The sequence below is a fragment of the Pogona vitticeps genome, chromosome 2, assembly GCF_051106095.1.
Source record: "Pogona vitticeps strain Pit_001003342236 chromosome 2, PviZW2.1, whole genome shotgun sequence".
In the NCBI taxonomy this organism is placed as follows: Eukaryota; Metazoa; Chordata; class Lepidosauria; order Squamata; family Agamidae; genus Pogona; species Pogona vitticeps.
In genome coordinates this window covers 164,720,984-164,742,307 of record NC_135784.1, presented here as the reverse complement: position 1 = coordinate 164,742,307, position 21,324 = coordinate 164,720,984, and the positions used below count along the sequence as shown (strand labels likewise).

Sequence of the window (21,324 nt, the reverse complement as noted above, 5' to 3'; positions counted from 1 at the left end):
TTTGGGGGGGGGGGCTTTTTTATTTTTTATTTTGGGATTTTTGACTTTTTTTTAAACAGAGAGACTGCCTGTTCTGGGTGAGTACATACACTGTACAGTATTTACTGTAGTGTACAGGGTTTTTTGCAGCTTGGTGGGGGGGTAGGGCTAGGTGGGGGGGTTATGTTTCTGTGGTGATGATCTCTTTACAGCACTTCAAGAGGGATGTTATCCTTCCTAGGTGCCTTCTGGAGGCGAGGAATCCAAGGCCGCTTTTATTTCTGCTAAAGTTGGTTCACTGTCCAACTCTTCCAAGACAGACACTCAATGTTATTTAAGGCCCCTTCGGTTACTACGTTCCCTCTAGAATATAGCTCAGAGTAGTGCTGCACTTACTTTGGGATTTATAGGTAGGTAGGTAGATAGGTTTGTATGCAGTGCGCAGAAACTTGGGTATGGCTGCTGAAAGGGTTTTTCATCCATCAGAACTTTCCATTGTTGCTACATCTCGTGATGCTGCCTATTTGTCCACTCAGTTACATCAACTCACTCGTTCATCTGCCCTCTCCCCTCTGGGCGGCTATGTCGATGGGTCCTCCATAGAGATCACCCAAGTAACCCAGTCCTCCCCAGAAGCTTGCACTGCCTAAATAAGGTGTGGTCACAGTGAGCAGAAAGCACTAGCTACTACCTGAATTTCAGCCTTTTGTATTATAAATTCCATATTTTTTCTTCCTTTTTTCTTTCTCTAACCAACCAACATCACAAGACTGGCAACTTGCCTTTTGCATTTCTAGATCCAATGTTTTTCTCTGGCAGCTTCGTCTGTAATTTTCTATCTTTAGTTCTGGATTTCAAGCAAAGGTCCTGGTATTGTTTAGCCAACAATATCCCTGGATTCCTGGAGGGAGAAGGTTGGAATTAGAAACATAAATTAGATGTCCAAGCTGTATAAGCTACTATATATCACAAAATACCAGCTTAGACCTTTCAAGGGGAGGTTTCCACTGCCATCAAGCAGAGAATAAATAACCTTTGTTGTAGAACTGCATCTCCACTGCTGCTTTTGAGCATTTCTCCTAGAGAACAAACTCATTGACCTCAGAGATTCATCATCAAGCTGAAACATGAATGCATGTTTATTGCAGTCATAACCGATATGTGTGCCACTATAAAGAAGGGAACCAAACCATTAATCCTTAGCCATTCTTCATTTGGGAATGGATAGTTCTCACACTTACCCTGTCCAAAATTTCCCTTGAATGCTGATCAGCATGGGATACTCATTCATTGAAAGATGGAATCACCTCCTATTCTACCAAACAGGAAAGGCACTTGTACAAGTTCTGCATATGCATGTTGGAGTCACTGCAAGTCTCCGGATCTGGTCTTTTATCCCAGGGAAAGTCACATTCTATATATTTATGTATTGTTTATTATTTATTTAAAATATTTTACCCCATCTTTCTCCAAGACAGCTTACATCATTAAAAGACAATACTGAAAGCTAAAAACAGTGGGGAATACAAATAGTAAAAATGATCAGACACCACATTAAAAAAACAGTAAACAAAAGCAACACATTCAAAGCATCAAGGCACAACAATCCATTAAAAAAACCCCACTCTGTCCGCCAGCCATTAAGGGAAACTTTGCCTGGTGAGAAATGTCTTTGCCTGCTGGTGGAAGGATAGCAAAGATGGGGTGACCCTGGCCTCGTGTGAGAAGCCCCCCCCCCGTATACCTGGTGGTGGGATCGAGAGGAAGGCCTCAACTGATGATCTTAACACTCAAGCAGATTCATCAAGGTAGACATGGTCATTGAGACTGCTTGGGCCCAAGTTGCTTAGGATTTTATTCAATAGTCAATAATGATCTTGTTTGTGTGAAAGATTGTCCAAACCAGAAGCACACAGGCTTTTGTTTCTGCAAAGAGCCAGCCCCTTTGAAATCTGACTATTGGGATGAAGCCCTTAGTTCTATTAGTTATGAAAGGGCAATGATTAGGCTCTGTTTTACAGAATTGTTGCCAGGACAACAAGACATGGACAATCAAATCTGCTTTGAGGTATTTTTTTTTTCAGACAGAGTAAATAATACAGTATATAAATTATGAAATAAATAACATACATTATAAATATCTAATTACCTTTGCAAGCTGTAGATGACTTTGGCATTTCAAGGAAAAGGAAGACTGCCCCCCCCCAATAATTTCCCTCTGCTTTCATCACCTTCCATCCTAACCAACAGGAACAAGTCTATTCCTGCATTGAACAAGGGGTTGAACTTGATGGCCTTGTAGGCCCCTTCCAACTTCACTTTTCTATGATTCTAATCAAAGTCTAAAAGGAGAGGACAGACTTCCACTGCCACCAAACACTCTTGTCACTCATCAAGGGGAAATCACCCACCATCCTCCAGCCCTATCATTAGGCAGAGTGGAGCACCCATTTCAGGGAGATTTCTGGTTTTGTGAAAAACTGGCAAATCGTTAGTCATTTGTTACAGCTGTAGTTTTGCTGCCAGGAAAGCTTGTGATATTTTCTGTCCCAGCAACCAAAATAACTCTTATCGGTTCCAAGTACCATTTGCCTTGACTTCAGGAGTGGAGAGCACGATTTGCTGATTGCCTCAGGAAGCAAATGCTTTGTGGTTATTGTGTTTTTAAGGTACAGTACATACATCTAAGAAAACAAGGCATGGCAGAATTTTCTTCTGCCCTTTGGTACCATCTAGTGAACGGTTGGGGAAACTGCAATGTACATAGTGAATATACAAGTGGAATTCACAAGCCAACAAGGTTTTTTCTCTTCAGTATGACAACCAACCCTGTCTTTACCACATAACACTCCAGAGTTGGGCAGAATTTAGATGCTGCATGTACACCCCAGACTAATTTTGGCAGTTCCATATAGCAGAGTGAGTTTTTCTCTCATATGGGAGAGGCCAAGGCCTCTAAAATATCAGACAGTGTAGTTAGTCTATCATCCCTATGAAGAGCAGCCATCTCTCTGGATTATCTTGCCATACCCAGGACTTTCCTATCATGGTGAGACTGGCCCACAAAGGCTAGGAAGCACAATGCCCAATGGCCACAAGCGATGTGGCTAAAGAGTCTGTATGACAGAATGGTCAGATAACTGGACTGGGAGATCCCGGTTCAAGGCCCATTGAGCTATTAAACTCACTGGGTACATCCTAAGCCAAGAATTTTTTTTTGTTCAGCCTGACCTAAAAGAGATGTGAGAACCATCCTTTCCCATCCCACCCCTTCATCCTTTCACCCCCAAATATGATTGGAATATGAATTTGATTGCTTCCTATGTACCTGCTTAGCCAGAACTGATTATCATTTGCTCCTTGACTTAGAGTGTTACTTACCACCAAAATAACACCTGAGTAACATCTCTCAATGAATGAGACTCAAAAGTAGTAAGTGCAGGCTGGCAGTTTGTGGTTTGTGTCTTTTGAATAGTAGTTGACCAGCCAAGGATCTTGTGATCCATCTGTTTGAATTTGGCCATGTAAAATCTGGACTACTTACAATCAAATTGAATTAAATAACAATTTAAATTTTAAAAAATAGATTTCCGTGATGATTTAAATTTAAAATATAATTGATTATCATCCAGCCTGCTTATCATGCCTTGATAAACCAATATCACTATCACTTACGAAAGTCTGGGATTTGAAGTGGGGAGGAAAGGCACTTCCCATAGTTTAATGTATTCTTGAAGGCTTTCATGGCCAGGATCCAATGGTTGTTGTAGGTTTTTCGAACTGTTTGGCCGTGTTCTGAATTCAGAACACGGCCAAACAGCACAAAAAAACCTACAACAACTTCCCATAGTTGATCATTTATTTAGGTCTTGTCATTTCTACCATCCTGCCTGATGAAGAGCACCTTATAAAGATATTACCCAACTGTGGATTTTAGAGGTTTTCCCTCCTCGACCAACATGACAATCTTTGCCTTTTATTTAGTTTGCTTAACCTATTCACAAGGAATGTTAACACAGATAATGCTGAGGGGGGAAAGTCTGTTATTTTTAACAGTTAGGTAAAGGTAAAGGTTCCCCTTGACATTTAGTCCAGTCGTGTCCAACTCTAGGGCATGGTGCTCATCCCCGTTTTCAAACCGTAGAGTCAGTGTTTTGTCTGTAGACAGTTTCCGTGGTCACGTGGCCAGAGCGACTAGACACGGCACACCGTTACCTTCCCACCATGGTGGCACCTATTTACTGTATCTACTGCTTTAAACTGCTAGGTTGGCAGGAGCTGGGACAAGCAATGGGAGCTCACTCCGTCGTGTGGATTCGATCTTACGACTGCTGGTCTTCTGACCTTGCAGCACAGAGGCTTCTGCGGTTTAACGCACAGCGCCACCACATCCCCTACTTTTAACAGTTACCTTTGTCCAAAATCCTCAGTGTACCCAATAAATTTTTGACATTCTTTTCTTTTGAAGGAACACACATACCTCATAGTACTATTAATCACCGTTTCTGGAATCCCCATTCCAAAGGGATACTGCAAGGCATTTGCTGCCTGAGCCGGTTCCTGATGTCAAGTCACATGGTGCCCAGAACCAACCAAGTTATTTTGGTGCCTGAGCTGTACATCCAGTTGTATATTTCAGGGGAATCAGATCATTTATCAGGTCAAGGAACCCCAGAAAGGGAAGTTTTTAGGGGGAGGAGTTTAAGACTGATCAGGAGGTCATGATGAATGTTGTCTCCTTACATTAGTTTATTTAATAGCATACTAGCACACAGCTACCCTTCTATTAATGATACAAGAAGAACTCTAAATGACTGGTTCTACAGGTCAAAACAAAGAATAGGATGCCATCATTTCCACCACTGTGCTCAGGCTAATATAATAAGCCAAAACATAATTTGCCTTACCACCTCCAGTGGACAGAGCGTGATGCCATTCACAAGTCTGGAAAACAATACCAGCATTGTCTTCAAAAGGCAGATAAAGGAAAAACAGTTGCCTCTCAGCCTCCTGTAAGTAGTTCAGATTTTACATGGCCAAATTCAAACAGATGGATCACAAGATCCTTGACTGGTCAACTACTATTCAAAAGATGCAAACCAGGCAATCCTGGAAGACTCATTGTATCAAGTATTAATGTCACCGTTGTTGGGGGTGTCTGAATACAGTATATGGTTTCTTCTCTCAAGCCCTATGCTCCCAATGCATCTAGCTATATAAAGGGCACCACTGACTTCCTGAGGAAACTGCCATTGATCTGCAAGCTCCTAGACGACAGCATCCTAGCTGTCATGCAGTCACTAAACATTGTGACTCTGTACTCATACACAGTTACTTCATCTTGGGCAACTATATGTATCTCCAGATTAATGGCCTAGCTATGGGCATACATATGGCACCACAATATGCAAAATACTCGTGGCTGACCTGGAAGAATTCTTTCTCAGCTTCTGTACCCAAAGATCTGTCCTTTTTCTGAGAAGCATGGTGACATCCATCATCTGAATTATGGAAAAGACTTGTTTGAGATATCCTACAGAACTTCAGTAACTTTCCACTATTAACCTCTGCCTAGATCAATCTTCAAAGCAGGCACACTTTCTGCACACCACCACACAACAGACATCAAAGCACCATATTTCATTGATCATTAGCTGCCCAGAATAGTACAAAAGACCAAGAAAAAAATGAATATTGCATCAAAGCCTATCATTTGTTATACATACTTAAATATCTCCACCTTCCACCCTGAGCCCACTATAAAATCTATTATCTACAGTTGAGTTATCTACTTAGATCCACATTATGAGACTCAAAATTCATAGATATACAGCAGGTCTCTCTTAAACTACAATATTAATACAAGGCTATAAAAACAACACATTGAGAAGGCAGGATGGGTGCCCAGAAATAACTTACTATGAGGCAGACCCCAAAGAGATAATGCTTTCCAGATGAGACCATTCACATGCTTCATCACAACGATCTACAGCCCATTTTTAACAATAATACTTCCACCTCCCAAGCTATAGTTTGCCAGCCTTTACAGCCAGGTCCTAATCTGAAATAACTACAGACATCCTTCCACAACGTGGAAAAGGTAACAGGAACAAGACTGTGTTTGGAAACTACGTACTATACTTCTAAGAGCATCACAGGCCCCCAGAACATCACAGTAGAGGTTTTTTTTTACTTGTTCATCTGCTAATGTCACCTATGCCATCAGTATCCACTTTCTGAACGCTTTACCCTACCTGGACACACTTTTACATATCACAGACAAACTCGTCCCTTTCCTATACACGAATCTTAACCTCAGCACAACTTCTGGAAAAGAGTTCTGTGGTTACCTACTTCAAAAAACAGCAACCTGCCACTAGCTCAACTGACAGAAAAAGTGCTACAAGGGGGTGCTGATAAGTATTGAGCCTTTCCCAGAAAAAAAAATTGAGCTAGGATGCTGTAACTGCCACACTGTTCTACACATTCCCCCAGGAAGTCAGTGCACTTGTGACATCTGTCCTGCAGCTTCTTAAGTTCCTGCAAATAAAATTCTTCTGACTGCTGGTGTAACCACTCATTTGCATTAGTTGCCTCCAGAATACTCCCAAATCGTTGTCCCTTTAGATGTTTTTGAGTTTGGGGAACAGATAATAGTCAGAAGGAGCCAGGTTGGGATAATAAGGTGGATGGGGCATCACTTGAAAACCTAAGGACCTCAGTTTTGCCATCGTTTCACCTGCAGTGTGCGACAAGGTTTTGTCATGCAACAGGATGACACCTTTGGAGAGCTTTCCTCAATGTTTTTCCTTGATGTTTTTCCTTAACTTCGTCAATAAAGCACAGCAATATTTTGCATTGATGGCTGAACCCTGTTGGAGGTAGTCCACCAGCAGAACTCCCTTCTTATCCCAAAAAACTGTTGCCATTTGCTTCTGCACCAACCTTTGCACTTGGAACTTCTTTGGCCTGGGGGAACCACTGTGCCTCCATTCCTTAGATTGTTCCTTTGTCTCAAGATCATAACAGTAGATCCATCTCATCACCAGTTACCAGTTTGTCCAGGAAATCTCACTCATTTCTTGCAAAATGTTCCAAAGCAGCCACTGATGACTCCACACATTTCCTTTTTTGTTTAGTTGTCAAAAGTTTGGGGATCCACTTTGCTGCCAGCTTTATTTCCAAGTCGTTGTGGATAATGGCACCAACTCTCTCACATGATATTCTCAGATATATAGCAATACTTCTGGCTGATATTCAGCAGTCCTCCATAATCATGTCATGGGTGGCTTTCACATTTGCAGGCACAGAGACAGAAACAGGCCTTTCACTGGGTTTCTCACTTTCAACACCAAAATGGCCAGTTTAAAAATTGACAACCCAGTGTTTAACTGTTGGATATGAAGGGCCACTGTCACCCATAGATTATGACATTTCGTCATGGATCTGCTTTGCACCTTTCCCTTGGAGAAACAGGAACTTGATTATGGTCCTATGCTCTTGCATACTGAACTTTTCTGTAGGTGCTGCCATGTTCAATTTGGACCTGAACATGAAAGATAAGTAAAAATCATAGGTAGTTGATTTTTGCACCATTGAATACAGACAAATTGGCCAATACACCCTGCAATTTATAGCTTCCTAGCTCAATTTTTTCTGGGAAAGGCTCAATACTTATCAGCACCCCCTCGTATACCCTTCCTGTGGTGCCACATCAGTACAGTACTGTATTTTGAATGTTGATTGCCAGCATTAATTAAGGTTATTGCTGCTTCGAAGATTCCTTTCCAAGGTAACTGTAACCCTCTTTCTTTCCCCATTTATGCCTCCAAGGAAATGGATTGTAAATCCACAAAAGTCCACACTGAAATACATTTTTTAAAAAAAAAAATCCTTGTCTTTAATTTATTGCTACATCATTTTGGTTTTTATTTTTAACTCCTTCTTATACATACTGACCCACAGCATGCAACACAACTGCTTCTTTGGAAATTCTTACCATTTAAAAATGCTGTTCTGTCCTGTCAAGTTGCCTCCCACCCCGCGCCCACACCTGATGTATGGCGACCCTATGAATGAGTAAATCTCCAAAATGTCTTGCCAAAAGTCTTGTTTCAGCTTGTATTTTAAATATTTTTTGATCAACTCAACACATATTTTGGGTTTTCAGTCTTCAGGAAAAAAAAAAGAAAAACTTCTGAAGGCTTATAAGTTGGGGAAGAAGGCTTCATTCTCCTGTTATGTCTGAGGAAGTGTATTTGTCCACTTCACATTAAAATATAACAGTTAGTCTTTAAGAGACCAACACTTCTATTTACTTTGTTTTTTTATTTTTATTGTTTGTTTTTACCTATAAAGAACAATTTCCCTGTGCCTGGGGGGAGGGTGCCAGAATGGGAGCCCAATCGCCTGTATACTCATTAAACCAGAAACTCAATATCAATCCGTTTCAATTCAGAGTAATTCTCTGACAGCCCCTTCACTGGAGCGGGGGAGGGGAGGCTTTTCAACTCATGCGCAGTAAACGGGCCAGTAATCTCTGAACGACACCCAGGTAGCACACCAATCCCCCCGCCCCCAGCCTGCAGCACACCGGCGGGGAACTGAGTCGTGACTCCCGAAGCAACGTAAAGCGCAACAACCTGCCCCCATCTCCCTCTTGCTCGCATGCGCACTGAGCAGAAAGAAAAGCCCTGAACGTGAGCCGTAAGGCCTTTTCTGCTTCGGCCTAAGAGAGGGGCGTGGCCCTCTGCTGGTAACGCCCCCCCTCATTGTGACGCTGCTGGCTGCGAGAGCGACGCTAAGCAACCAAAGGGAGAGAGAGGAGCGGGCCTGAGCCGGGATCAGGTCAGCCTTTTTATTTTTTTTATTTTTCTGGCGTCGGTCGGGCTCACGTGCCGAGTCACGGGTTAATAAATAGAAGTGTGAAGCTGGGTCGGGTCGAGTTGGAAGGGGGCTGATGAGTAGCGGCTGCGGAGTATGTGCCTGTTCTAGTCGGCTTGTCCCCTGTAAACTTTGGGAAGGGGGTGGGCACCTCTCCTCTGGGCCTGTCCTCTTGTTTGCACAACCGTCTTGCAAGGTAGGTCAGCCAGGACCAGAAAGGGGAGGGAGGAAGAGGAGGAGAAGGGCAGAGGGAACGGCCGAAAGATGCCTGCTCCGAAATCTTCCGCTGAGCTTCGTGGCAAAGGGGGGAGGATTTGAACCTGGATCTCTTCCGGTCGTAGTTTGGTCCTCTTAACCCACATGCCATACGGTTTCGCTGATAGTACTCGACCGTATCTGTGGAGCCTTAATATAGTTGGGGGACCTTTAGTTTATTTGTTCGGCTTACACATACAGTACTTAAATCTGCATTTGTGGAAGCCTCTACCCTGGGCGGTTTACACAGGGTCAAAATTCCCAACCCTCAAAACACCACGTTGTCAAGGAATACAACTGAAAACAATAGAGCCGTACAGCAGACAATAATTATAGCCGTAAATGTGAATAACCTTATTTTAAAAATCTCAAATTGAGTGAAATATACAAGCATTCAGCTCTGTTACATGGATCTTGCTCTTGATTTCGTTAAACGCTGTTGGGTCCCTAGTTCAACGTTCTCTTCTCCCTTAATCTCTTATTTTCTTTTTTGCCTCTGTGCGTGAGCAGAGTGCTCTTCTTCCTGCCTCCTCCTTAGTGGTTTATTTAAAATAAGGAAGAAAGTAATGGTGTCTGCTCAGAAGTGGGTTTGTACCCCAGTTTGTGTTCTGAAGTCACCAAGGGCAGTATGGGCTTTGTTGGGCTATCTGATAATCAGAATTGGATTTCAGTTCGTTACTTCCCAAATTGTATTTTGGGAGAGAATTGCTGGGATACAGTGAGAAACAAAGGCAAATGTTTTATCACTATAGAATGTTGCCTGTTACATTGGTGTATGATTTCTTGCATCACATCACTCAGCCTGGCGGGCCTGGGAAGATGACCACAGTTTCTGCCCTGGCTGTTCAAGGCAGTTTCTTTGATTCATTTATCCACTTGTTCCTGACACAAAGGCGTTCAAGAGGAAAACCAAGAAGGCAGTACCATTGTCAGGATCTTGTAAACACACAAGCTATTTAAGCTTTCAAGCTTTGTAGAACTTCTTGTTCAAGCTAGAAGCGGAGGTGAAGGCTCCAAACTTGCCTCCAGGCAGAAAAAAGGAAGGCTGTAACACGTCTTGAGCCAGACATCCTGGAGAGTGAAGTCAAGTGGGACTTAGAAAGCTTGGCTAACAACAAGGCCAGTGGAGGTGATGGCATTCCAGTTGAACTGTTTAAAATCTTAAAACATGACACTGTTAAGGTGCTACACTCAGTATGCCAGCAAGTTTGGAAAACTCAGCAGTGGCCAGAGGATTGGAAAAGATCAGTCTATATCCCAATCCCAAAGAAGGGCAGTGCCAAAGAATGCTCCAACTACCATACAATTGCACTCATTTCACACACTAGAAGGTTATGCTCAAAAATCCTAGAAGTTGGGCTTTAGCAGTATGTGGACCGAGAACTCCCAGAAGTACAAGCTGGGTTTTGAAGGGACAGAGGAACTAGAGACCAAATTGCTAACATGCGCTAGATTATGGAGAAAACCAGAGAGTTCTAGAAAAACATCTACTTCTGCTTCATTGACTACGCAAAAGCCTTTGACTGTGTGGACCACAACAAACTATGTTCTTAAAAAAATGGGAGTGCCTGACCACCTTATCTATCTCCTGAGAAATCTATATGTGGGACAGGAAGCAACAGTTAGAACTGGATATGGAACAACTGGCTGGTTAAAAATTGGGAAAGGAGTATGACAAGGCTGTACAGTATTTTGTCCCCCTGCTTATTTAGCTTATATGCAGAATACATCATGCGAAAGGTTGGACTGGAGGAATCGAAAGCCAGAATTAAGATTGCTGGAAGAAATATCAGCAACCTCAGATATGCAGATAATACCACTCTGATGGCAGAAAGCGAGGAGGAATTAAAGAATCTCGTAATGAGGGTGAAAGAGGGTGACGCCAAAAGCAGTCTGAAGCTCAACATCAAAAAACCCCCTAAGATCAGGGCCACTGGTCCCATCACCTCCTGGCAAACAGAAGGGGAAGATATGGAAGCAGTGACAGATTTTACTTTCCTGGGCTCCATGATCACTGCAGATGGTGACAGCAGCCACGAAATTAAAAGACGCTTGCTTCTTGGGAGGAGAGCGATGACAAACCTTGACAGCATCTTAAAAAGCAGAGACATCACCCTGCCGACAAAGGTCCGCATAGCCAAAGCTATGGTTTTTCCAGTAATGATGTATGGAAGTGAGAGCTGGACCATAAAGAAGGCTGACCGCTGAAAAATTGATGCCTTTGAATTGTGGTGCTGGAGGAGGCTCTTGAGAGTCCCCTGGACTGCAAGGAGAACAAACCTATCCATTCTAAAGGAAATCAACCCTGAGTGCTCACTGGAAGGACAGATCCTGAAGCTGAGGCTCCAGTACTTTGGCCATCTGATGAGAAGACTCCCTGGAAAAGACCCTGATGTTGGGAAAGAGTGAAGGCAAGGGGAGAAGGGGACGACAGAGGATGAGATGGTTGGACAGTGTCATTGAAGCTACCAACATGAATTTGACCCAGGCAGTGGAAGACAAGGAGGGCCTGGCGTGCTGTGGTCCATGGGGTCATGAAAAGTTGGCCACGACTAAACAACAATAACAACACTTGTTAATTATGACTCCCTGCAGAAGTTCATGAAGAAACTCCTGTTAGAGAAATATTTTTCAAGTGCAAGCATGCAGTCCTTGGCATGGTAGGACCTGCAGTTTGAGGGTTGCATGGTGCCCCTCTCCTCCCTTAGCATTTTGACATATTGTTTAGCTTTCAGTGTGAGATGTCCTGCTTTTTGGTGAGGATTAGCCCTGCCTCTGTTTTTTTTCTTTTCCTGTTGCTGATCTGGCATGCAGGCTGCTAAAGTATTATAGCTTCTATTTTATATTCGCTGCATATGTGTAGCGGAGAGATCGCAACAAGGAAGTTTTAAATGGTTGAGTTTACGGAAACTTGAAATCACTTTCTGGGCATTCCTTAAAGATTGCACTATGCAGTGTGTAATTTTATTTAATCTGGATTTGACATCAGGGAATGAATTGTTATGGCCAGATCCGATTTCTTGTCCTGCAAGGGCTTATCACACAGTTAAAGGCACTCCAGCTGATCTGGTTGTACAGAGGCAATACTGGATCCTAGGGGTGTGTGTGTGTGTGAGGGTCTGGCATTCCTTATAGTAGTCAAGCGCAACCCCATCTGAGATAATCTTAATGCCTAGCCTGAATACGCAGACACCCTTCTGCCCCCAGATAGCTAATGGTACACTGTCATTGTGTCTTTTATTTTATTTCTATACAGCACCATCTAGTTTCTGTGCTGACCTTTACACTCTTGCTAACCCGGCACATTAAGGCTATGTCTTAGAAGGCACAGAAAGTAGAACTGGATAAATGAAGAGTTCTTTATTTTTCTTGATCTTCTTGTGGTTGACCAAGGCTAGCTGTAACATTTGATTAGAGGTTGGAGCCCCCCTTTCTATGACTAGATAAGGAAGGACAAATTTTGTAATGTCAGGAAAATGTGCAAACATGTTTTGTACTGATTCCAGAGTTCATTTTTGGCGCAGAATAAGGTGGTTAGGAGTGAATGCAGAATTCTAGATGAGGGCTTTTTTCTTGTTTAATGAGCCCCTCCCTGCCCTGAGGGTCTCTGGGATTAACTTGGTGGGAAGAAGGAGCTTTTGCTGTGTAACGTTTTGTTTGCTGTGTAACATTTTGTTCTCTTTCCCCTGTAGTTGCTGGATTCTTTCCCCCCACTACCCCACTAGCTCTTTCCATGGGGTCTTCGCAGTCGCTGGGCATGAGTTCCTCCTCCAGGCAGCAGAAAGAGGAGGAGGAGGAGGAGGAAGATTTGCTTGACAACAAGGAGGAAGACATTGCCAGGTTCCCCTATGTGGAATTCACTGGGCAAGACAGCATCACCTGTCCTTCCTGTCAGGGCACTGGCTGCATCCCCACAGGTAGCTCCCTTTCGGTATACTTTGCTATTCTCTTTCTAGGACAGGGAATGTCTCCTGTAACACTGAAAGCCAATGTCACATAGTGGTTAGAGTATTGGGTTCAGAGGCCCGAGTTCAAGTTCCCACTGGATGTGAAGTTCCAGGGTCACCTTGGATCAGTCATGTGCTCTTCCTCCCTCCCTCCCTCTGACCAACCTACATTCCTTTGAGCTCCTTTAGGTGAAATAGAAAGAGAAAAAAGCAAACTTCCCTCATCAGAGTCCTGAACTACCTCTTGCTGCTCCCCATATCCTATATTCAAAATTTCCTTCTTGCTGACTTCTCCTGCTATACATCCCATCTCAGAATGTCCTTGAAAAAAATCCTTCTTGATCAGGCCTAGTTGAGGGTCTTGAGGAAAGATTGCCATCTCTAGTGCGTGGTATGGGTTCCTACTTTGATTTGCCTGGAATAATGCATGTTAGGCCATTTCCTTTCCTGCCATGGTATTCAAAGTTAGTGACTGTTGACCTCCTCCCCATTCTGGATGCTGATCTAATAAGACTGGGCTGAAACAGAGAAGAAGGGAGAGAAAGTTTTGCACTTCTTTTTAATTATAGTTAATGGGTTTTTAAATCCCTTTCAAAACACCACTGATGCACTATGTCAGTTCACAAAATGAACTGCAGATGAATGGCAAGGAAGCTTTCCATTTCTCATTATTGTTAAGTAGTTTAAGCAAACCATGGAAGAGGAGGCGGGGGTGTTGTCTGTTTTCTTTCTCTTGAAAGGAAAAGAAAACTGGTCTAGATCAGTAGTTCTCAACTTTGGGTCACCCAGGTGTTCTTGAACTGCAGCTCCTAGAAACCCCAGCCGGCAATTTGTGGTGAAGGCTTCTGGGAACTGCAGTCAAAGAACACCTGGGTTACCCAAGGTTGGGAACCGCTGGTCTACGTTGTATTAATCTGGGTTGCATGATTCACAGTGTGGTCCATCCTTGCATGTGGATGCAAGGATTGCCCCAAATGACATACAGCGGTACCTCAGTTTATGAAAGCCTCGATTTACGTAATTTTCAGTTTATAAACCAAAATCCATAGAAAATAATGCCCCATTTTAGGTTTTCTTTGTTTCTTTTTTTCCACTGTGTGAAAGGGCATTCCCCAGGATGCATTCTGGGTATTGGTTTACAAAATTTTCGCAGTACGTAGTCCCGGAGGACGTATTAATTTTGTAAACTGAGGTACACCTGTATTACGTCTCAAGGCAACACAGTTTAGTATGATCTAGAACAACCTAAGCCTAGGTAATTTGCCTTGGGCTTGTCACAGCCTTGGTTTCCTTCCAAGCGAATTTTCTGAAGAAAGTTAATGCTGACTCAGACTCAAGGCCTAGTAGCATGGGGCCAACCAGAGGTCTATGACCAGCCTCATAAAGAAAACATGAGCTCATCTTTTCACTCTTGTTCCCCAGCATCTGTTGTTCTGACGCCTGCTTTTCTAATATTGGAGAGAACCTATAGCTGGCATGACTAGTAGTTGATGTATCTCTCTGTGAAACAGCCTGTGACATGGACAGCCTCTCAAATCATCATTGTCATTATTATTTTGTGCTTTCTCTAGACCATGTTAATGAGCTGGTAGCTCTGATCCCATACCATGACCAGAGGTTAAAGCCTCAGAGGACGTAAGTACAAAATGGAGGGGTCGGAGTCATAAGAATGGACTTACATTTTGGGCCGAGAGATGAAACATTAATGTCCTGGCTAAAAATAACTCTTGCTGCCACAATGTCTTGCTATTTGAGATGGCTTGTCTGAGCAGAGCATTTTCTGATTGTAACTGGAAGTCTTCCCTGGTGAACCAACACCATCAATGTTGAATGAACCCTAGTATTATCAAGGGAGGAACTCTGATTTGTTTCCTAAATAGTTAAGTTGCAACTTCCTTTTAAAAATGGAAGTTTTTTTAAAAAAATTAAAAATATGTATGCATTTATTTCACCTTGGTGAAACTCCCACATATGAGCAATAACTAGCCAGGGAAACTCACCTCATTGTGGAAGCAGAATATTTTATCTTCAAGCATAGTTGAAGAACATCTGCATTAACCCTTTAATGTATCCTTCAAAAAGAATGTTGTTGGCTCTCTAAAGATGGACAAGCATGTGGCTGCTCAGGGAGTTCTCAGGAATTAGATAACCACTTCCAGTGCCATGGTTCAGTCCTGTAGAATCCTGAGATTTGTAGTTTATTAAGTACTGAAAATTCTGTGTTAGATGGTGTGGTATTCACCCTTATTATGTTAAATAAGTCGTGCATTATTCATGTTTTATGCTGATGTGGTTGAGAGGTGGGGCCAGTAGAGATGCTAAAAGGTGGAGCCAGAGAGGAGGAGTAGAGTTCAGAGTTAGAGAGAGAGAGAGAGAGAGAGAGAGAGAGAGTTTGGAGATCTGTGTAATTAGTCTGAGGAGTAACCTGTGAGATTTATGAGGTGAAATAAATGCATACATATTTTTAATTTTTTTAAAAAAACTTCCATTTTTAAAAGGAAGTTGTAACTTAACTATTTAGGAAACAAAGATTGATGCTTGTTGAACCTGAAGTAAATGTTTTTGAATTATTAAAGAGACATCTGAAATTAATAAATCTGTTTTAAGAAAAAGTGATAACTGAATGGACCTTCATCTTTCCTAAATAAAGTAAGTTGATTTAGTGATCAACTGGTGGCAGCATGTGAAAAGGTGTTTGGTTTGCCTTCGTGTGCCCTGTGTTTGGAAGAGAAACGGGCCACGAGGGGCAAACGTCACTATTGGTGTCTAGTGGCGGGATATGAAGCAATCCAGTAAAGCCTGAGTTTAAAGTGAATTTTTTTTGAGTCAAGGGTACCATTTAGTCAGAGGTCTGTGGTGAAGAAGTAGGTTACCTGTTAGAGTTCTGAGAAAAGCTTAGTGGCAGGGCTTCTGATCTGGGGGACTAAGATAGGGAATGACTCTGAAGATAAAAAATTCCTGTTTTTACCTCAGGATTTGAGAGACCTAGTGGCTAGCTTAAGATCCAAGGCTCTGAGCACTGGTGGATAAAAGCAGAAGCCAGGGGTCAGAACAGATCTGAAGGAATAAAAGAAAAAGCAGAGGCTTGAAATAGAAATTTATTTCAGTGAGTGGAATTAGAAGAAAGACAGGTCGTTTTTAAATTCAGTATAAACACACTCAATACTAAGTAACTCGGACAAATATGCCACCCAAAAGAACTAAAAAGCCCGTAATTGAAGAAACAGATGATCCTCAAGAGGCACAAAGTTTACCTCAAGAAATGGAGGGAAATGGAGACCCTTTAACTCCAAGGGAACAGCAAGAGACTGAAGAGGATGCCTCAGAGGGACAAAGGGATCTAAGCTCCCAGGATTTTGAAAAATGGAAATTACAAGAATTTAAATTGAAGGAATTGGAAATTAGAGAAAAAGCTAGGGCTGAGGAAAAAACTCAGGAACTACAGCTCAAGGAATTGGAGATTAAGGAAAAAGCCAGAGCTGAAGAGAAAGCTAAGGAGCTAGAGCTCAGGGAACTAGAGATGAAAGAAAAAGCTGAGGAAGAGGCCAGACAAATGGCATTTGAGCAAGAAAATAGACAAATGGAATTAAAAAGAGATGGAATTTCAAATGGAGATGAAACAATTGGAATTGGTTTCACACAGTAACAACAATAACAGCACTAGTGAGGGATATTTCTCAAATTGATCTAAAGAAATTTCCCCAGTACAGTGGTGCCCCGCCTAGCGAAGGTTAATCCGTTCCGGATTAACCTTCGCTATGGGGAAACATTGCTAAACGGAATGGAAAAGCCCAAAAGTTCCAAATGGGCCCAAAACTCACCGTTCTGCAATGTTTCCCCATCCGGCCGTGGCCATTTTGGGTGTTCCGGTGGCCATTTTGGGTGTTCCGGCGGCCATTTTGGGTGTTCCGGTGGCCATTTTGGGTGTTCCGGCGGCCATTTTGGGTGTTCCGTGGCCATTTTGGGTGTTCCGTGGCCATTTTGGGTGTTCCGGCGGCCATTTTGGGTGTTCCGGCGGCCATTTTGGGTGTTCCGCGGCCATTTTGGGTGTTCCGCGGCCATTTTGGGTGTTCCGGCGGCCATTTTTGGTGTTCCGGCGGCCATTTTGGGTGTTCCGGCGGCCATTTGTGGTGTTCCGTGGCCATTTTTGGTGTTTCGGTGGCCATTTTTTGTGTTCCGGTGGCCATTTTGGGTGTTCCAGCGGCCATTTTGGGTGTTCCGGCGGCCATTTTGGAACCGCTGAACAGCTGTTCCCCCATCGCAATGTGAAGATCGGTAAGCGAAATGCTTACCAATCGTCGCAAAGCGATTTTCACCCTATTTTACATTAGTGATCGCAAAATCCGCATTGCTATGCGGATTCATCATTAAACGGTGCGCTCGTTATGCGAGGCACCACTGTATAGAAAAGGTGACTGCCTAGAATCTTTCCTCATTTCCTTTGAATGTGCTTGCTGGGACTTTAATATCAGGGGTGATGAAAGGATGATAATGCTGAGATCACAAATAAGTGGAGATTTGCTTGGTATTTATTCTCAAATTCCCCTAGATCAGGCTAGAGATTTTGAAGCCTATAAGAAATTGGTGTATTCTAGATTTGGGATAAATGCAGAACATTTGAGGAGGAAATTTTGTCTCCTTACCAAAAAGACTGAAGAATTTTATGCTCAACTGGGGGTTAAATTGTTTCAGTATTTGGCAAAATGGATGGAACGTGAAAATGTCACTTCTCTTCAGCAGATGAAAAATGTGATTGGGTTGGAACAATTTTATTCTATTTTGCCTGGGGAATTGCATTATTTAGTCAAGGACAAAAATCCCTAAAATCTATTAGAAGCAGGTGAAACAGCAGATTACCTTGGGGAGATTTGAAACAACAGGTTCTCTGAGGTTAATGTTAACAAGCTGAACTGGGACAAAAATAAGAAACCCTTTAATAAAAATTTCCTCAGCAAAACAACAGGAAAAGAAGGCCAGGGTAGTACTTTACCTAAATTAGTATGGCCTAGTTCTCAGACCCAAATTAACCCTGAGGAAAAGTTAAAGTTGTACAGATCTCCCCAGAGTGAGCGAAGAAGATGGTGTTATAACTGCGAAGAGTTTGGTCGTTTACAGTTCACTTGTATGAAACTAAACTTAGGAATGAGAAGGATGATAATCAGACCAAAAAGGTTTACTGTTTAAAACCAGTTGAAGCCACTGAGGGAGGCTGTAACAATGGTAGTTCTGTCTCCATGGCAACTGGCACGACAGAAAATTCTGATCTGCCACTAACCCAGGTTGTTCATTGTTTTCTAGTAAAGGCAGAAGATATTTTAGTTCATAACCCTGGTGAGAGGATTCTTATGAAAGGTCTTATGTAGGAGTGGTTGATACATGTTCTAACATAACCCTGTGTCATCCAGAGGTGATTCCTAAAGAACAAATTCTCCCAAACCAGGCTGTTACCATCAAGGGAATAAGTTCTACTCCAGTGATTTTACCCATGGCTAAAGTGAAAATAAACTATAGAAATTGGTTCGGAAATTGGGAGTGGCAATTTCTGATCAAATTCCTGCACCTTGTTTAATTGGGCTAGATCTCACTAAGCATGTGCAGAGTGCTTTTGAAGTAACAAGTTCCCTGAGAGGGCAGTTAACAATCCCTGAGGGAAAATGGAATCCCAAACCTCTGAATCTAACCAGGGATGCCCCAAGGTAGAAAAGAACCATGAGGTTATTTTGAAAATCCCTAATGATCCTTCCTGTATTGAGGAACAGATGGAAGATAGTACAATGTTGCCCTGCTTGACAACAATAATCCGTTCCGTTAAAATCACTGTTAAGCGATATCGCCATCAAGCGAAAGAAAAAAAACTCATCGAAATGCATTGAAAACCGGTTCAGTGCGTTCCAATGGGCAAAATACGTCATCGTCCAGCGAAGATCCTCCATAGGGGAAGCCATTTTCGGTTGCTGTCTTTCGGAAATAGGTCTGGAAAACAGCGGGCGGCCATTTCGAAAACCGACAAGCAGCTGTTTTTGATCGTCCTAATGCGAAGAATCGGTTCCCGAAGCAAGGAACCAATAGTTGTAAAGCGAATTTTCCCCATTCAATCATCGTTTTGCAATCGCAAAAAAAATCGTGAAGTGATTTCGTCGTGAAGCAGGGTAATAGTCAAACAGGGCACCACTGTGCTTTGAATGATTGTACTACAAAAGTTAGAATCCCATTCCACTGACCCCTGAACACCCAGAGGTCTATGACTGATAAAGACCTGACATATAGAGAGTGTTTACATTTGATAGAGCATGTTACATTGTAGAGCAGGCAGGCACCTCAGATTAGGGCTTTCCTCCCTCACAAGGCACAATAGGTTCAGAAGGGTCACAAATAGGAAAAAGCCAAATCAAGAAGTGGCCAGTAGCCCACTTCCTATCTTGGCTTTTTAGGTTGGAGTTTTTGGGGAGCTTGGGACTTTGCAAATCAGAATGCAAAGGAGTAGAAAAAACTATTTTGGGGGGACAAAAATCCCAGATGGGGACTCCTTAGGAGCCAGGGCGCCTCAGAAATGGTCTTGAGGGCTACATGTGGCCTGCAGGACACATTAATCCTCAAATCATTATTTATGGTGGGGAGGGCAAAGGTGTCCTAAGGAGGTTGTATTAGTCTCCTGGTTTGTCACTTGCCTTGTATTGTTGAACAAAATGGAGCCAACTTTAAGCATATGAAAAGCAGCAAGAGTTACTCCTTGAGCCAGACAGAGCCAAGTAACGCCTCATCTGAGGTGATACTACTAGATGGGTCCACCCCCAATGCATCGATGCAAACAAAGTACTGTGGTACTCACAAAGGCTTCTACATAAATCAGAACCCTGTACAGCTGATGTTCTGAAGTTACATGGGAAGACTCCCCAAGGCCACGTGAGGGCTAGCCTCCTGCAAGTGTTTGCTCTGGAAGTCTGGATACCTTGAGGGGAGGGGCAGCTATCTGGTGACATCATATCATGGGCTGGAGTACTTGTGGTAACCTAATCCCTGCTAACATGGTGAGCTTCTGCTCTTTTTCCCATTTGTGTGTGAAAGAGGAGTATCTGTTAGCAGGAGCTGAACGTGGAAGGGAAGCTGGCTTAACTATTACAGGTCTTGTCTTCTGCAGGAAACTTTATGTCTTGGTGTCGGTGTTGCTGTGCCTCCTGGTATCGGGGTTGGTGGTCTTCTTTCTCTTTCCACATTCAGTCCTGGTGGATGACAACGGCATCAAAGTGGTTACAGTCTGGTTTGATGAGAAAAACTCCCTTGTTGTCCTTGCCATCACGGTAATGCACAAGCTTATATACGTAGTACAGCTGGAATTGCCAAGGTGGCTATAAGAAGCCCTCTGTTTTCAGTGGTTCTTATTCTTGTCTCCTCTTTATAGGCTACCCTCCGGATCAAGAACTCCAATTTCTACTCTGTTGCAGTCACCAGCTTGGCCAGTCAAGTGCAGTATATGAACACTGTGGTGGGAACGCAGCAGATAAATAACGTCACACACATCCAGCCACTGAGTGACCAGCTGGTACAAGTGGCTTTCTAGTTAATACAAAACAGGGATCTTGTGGGAATCTGTGGTGGGAAGGATGCATTGCTCTCTGTACCGTTGTTTACACCTCATGTGTCTCATCTCTTTTCAGGTGAATTTCACAGTGAAGGCTGAAATGGGTGGACCCTTTTCTTACGTATAGTAAGGACTTATCTATGTTTGGATCATAGGTTCTGTATCATTTAAAGGCTCAATCAAATGGCAGAAGAGAAGCCCAGTTGTACTGATTCTTTTCATCCTTCTGTTGTACCAATATATTTTTCCACCAGCCATCATGTGGTATATATATCAGGAACATGTACTGTACAGTGGTGCCTTGCTTAACGAGCGCACCGTATAACGAAGAATCCGTATAGCGATCCCTTTTTGGGGATCGCTATACGGAGCTGCCCCAATCACCGCACTCGCTTTGCGACGATTGGGGCGTCCGGCGGCCATTTTGGAGCCGCCGAACAGTTGTTCAGCGGCTCCAAAATGGCCGCCGGACCAGCAAAAACATCACTGGAGGGGTAAGTTTTGGCGCCTATTGGAACACATTAAACTAAGTTTAATGCGTTCCAATAGGCTTTTCCTGCCCCGTACAGCGATGTTTTCGCGCATTGTTTTGAACTGGATTGCTACAGTTCTTTCTGTTTGAACCATTATGGCAGCCTACACTTCTCTTTAATTTTGTATCAGTTCATTTTCTCTATTGTT

At 43.0% G+C, this 21,324-nt stretch overlaps 1 protein-coding gene across 4 annotated transcripts in view; it reads left to right on the top strand.

The window, feature by feature from the left end:
- The window catches only part of TMEM106C (transmembrane protein 106C), a 55,725-nt gene that overhangs the window by 31,582 nt on the left and 2,819 nt on the right, over positions 1 to 21,324 (top strand). For 2 of the 4 annotated variants that reach the window (XM_072991090.2, XM_078384627.1), the window contains exons 2-6: positions 12,810 to 13,034; positions 14,636 to 14,699; positions 20,203 to 20,362; positions 20,464 to 20,604; positions 20,720 to 20,769. In XM_072991090.2, coding sequence (XP_072847191.1) covers positions 12,810 to 13,034; positions 14,636 to 14,699; positions 20,203 to 20,362; positions 20,464 to 20,604; positions 20,720 to 20,769 — 640 coding nt within the window. Of the gene's footprint in view, positions 1 to 8,650; positions 9,059 to 12,809; positions 13,035 to 14,635; positions 14,700 to 20,202; positions 20,363 to 20,463; positions 20,605 to 20,719; positions 20,770 to 21,324 lie in introns of those variants that run through there. The other 2 variants (XM_020784515.3, XM_020784514.3) reach the window with 2 other exon arrangements.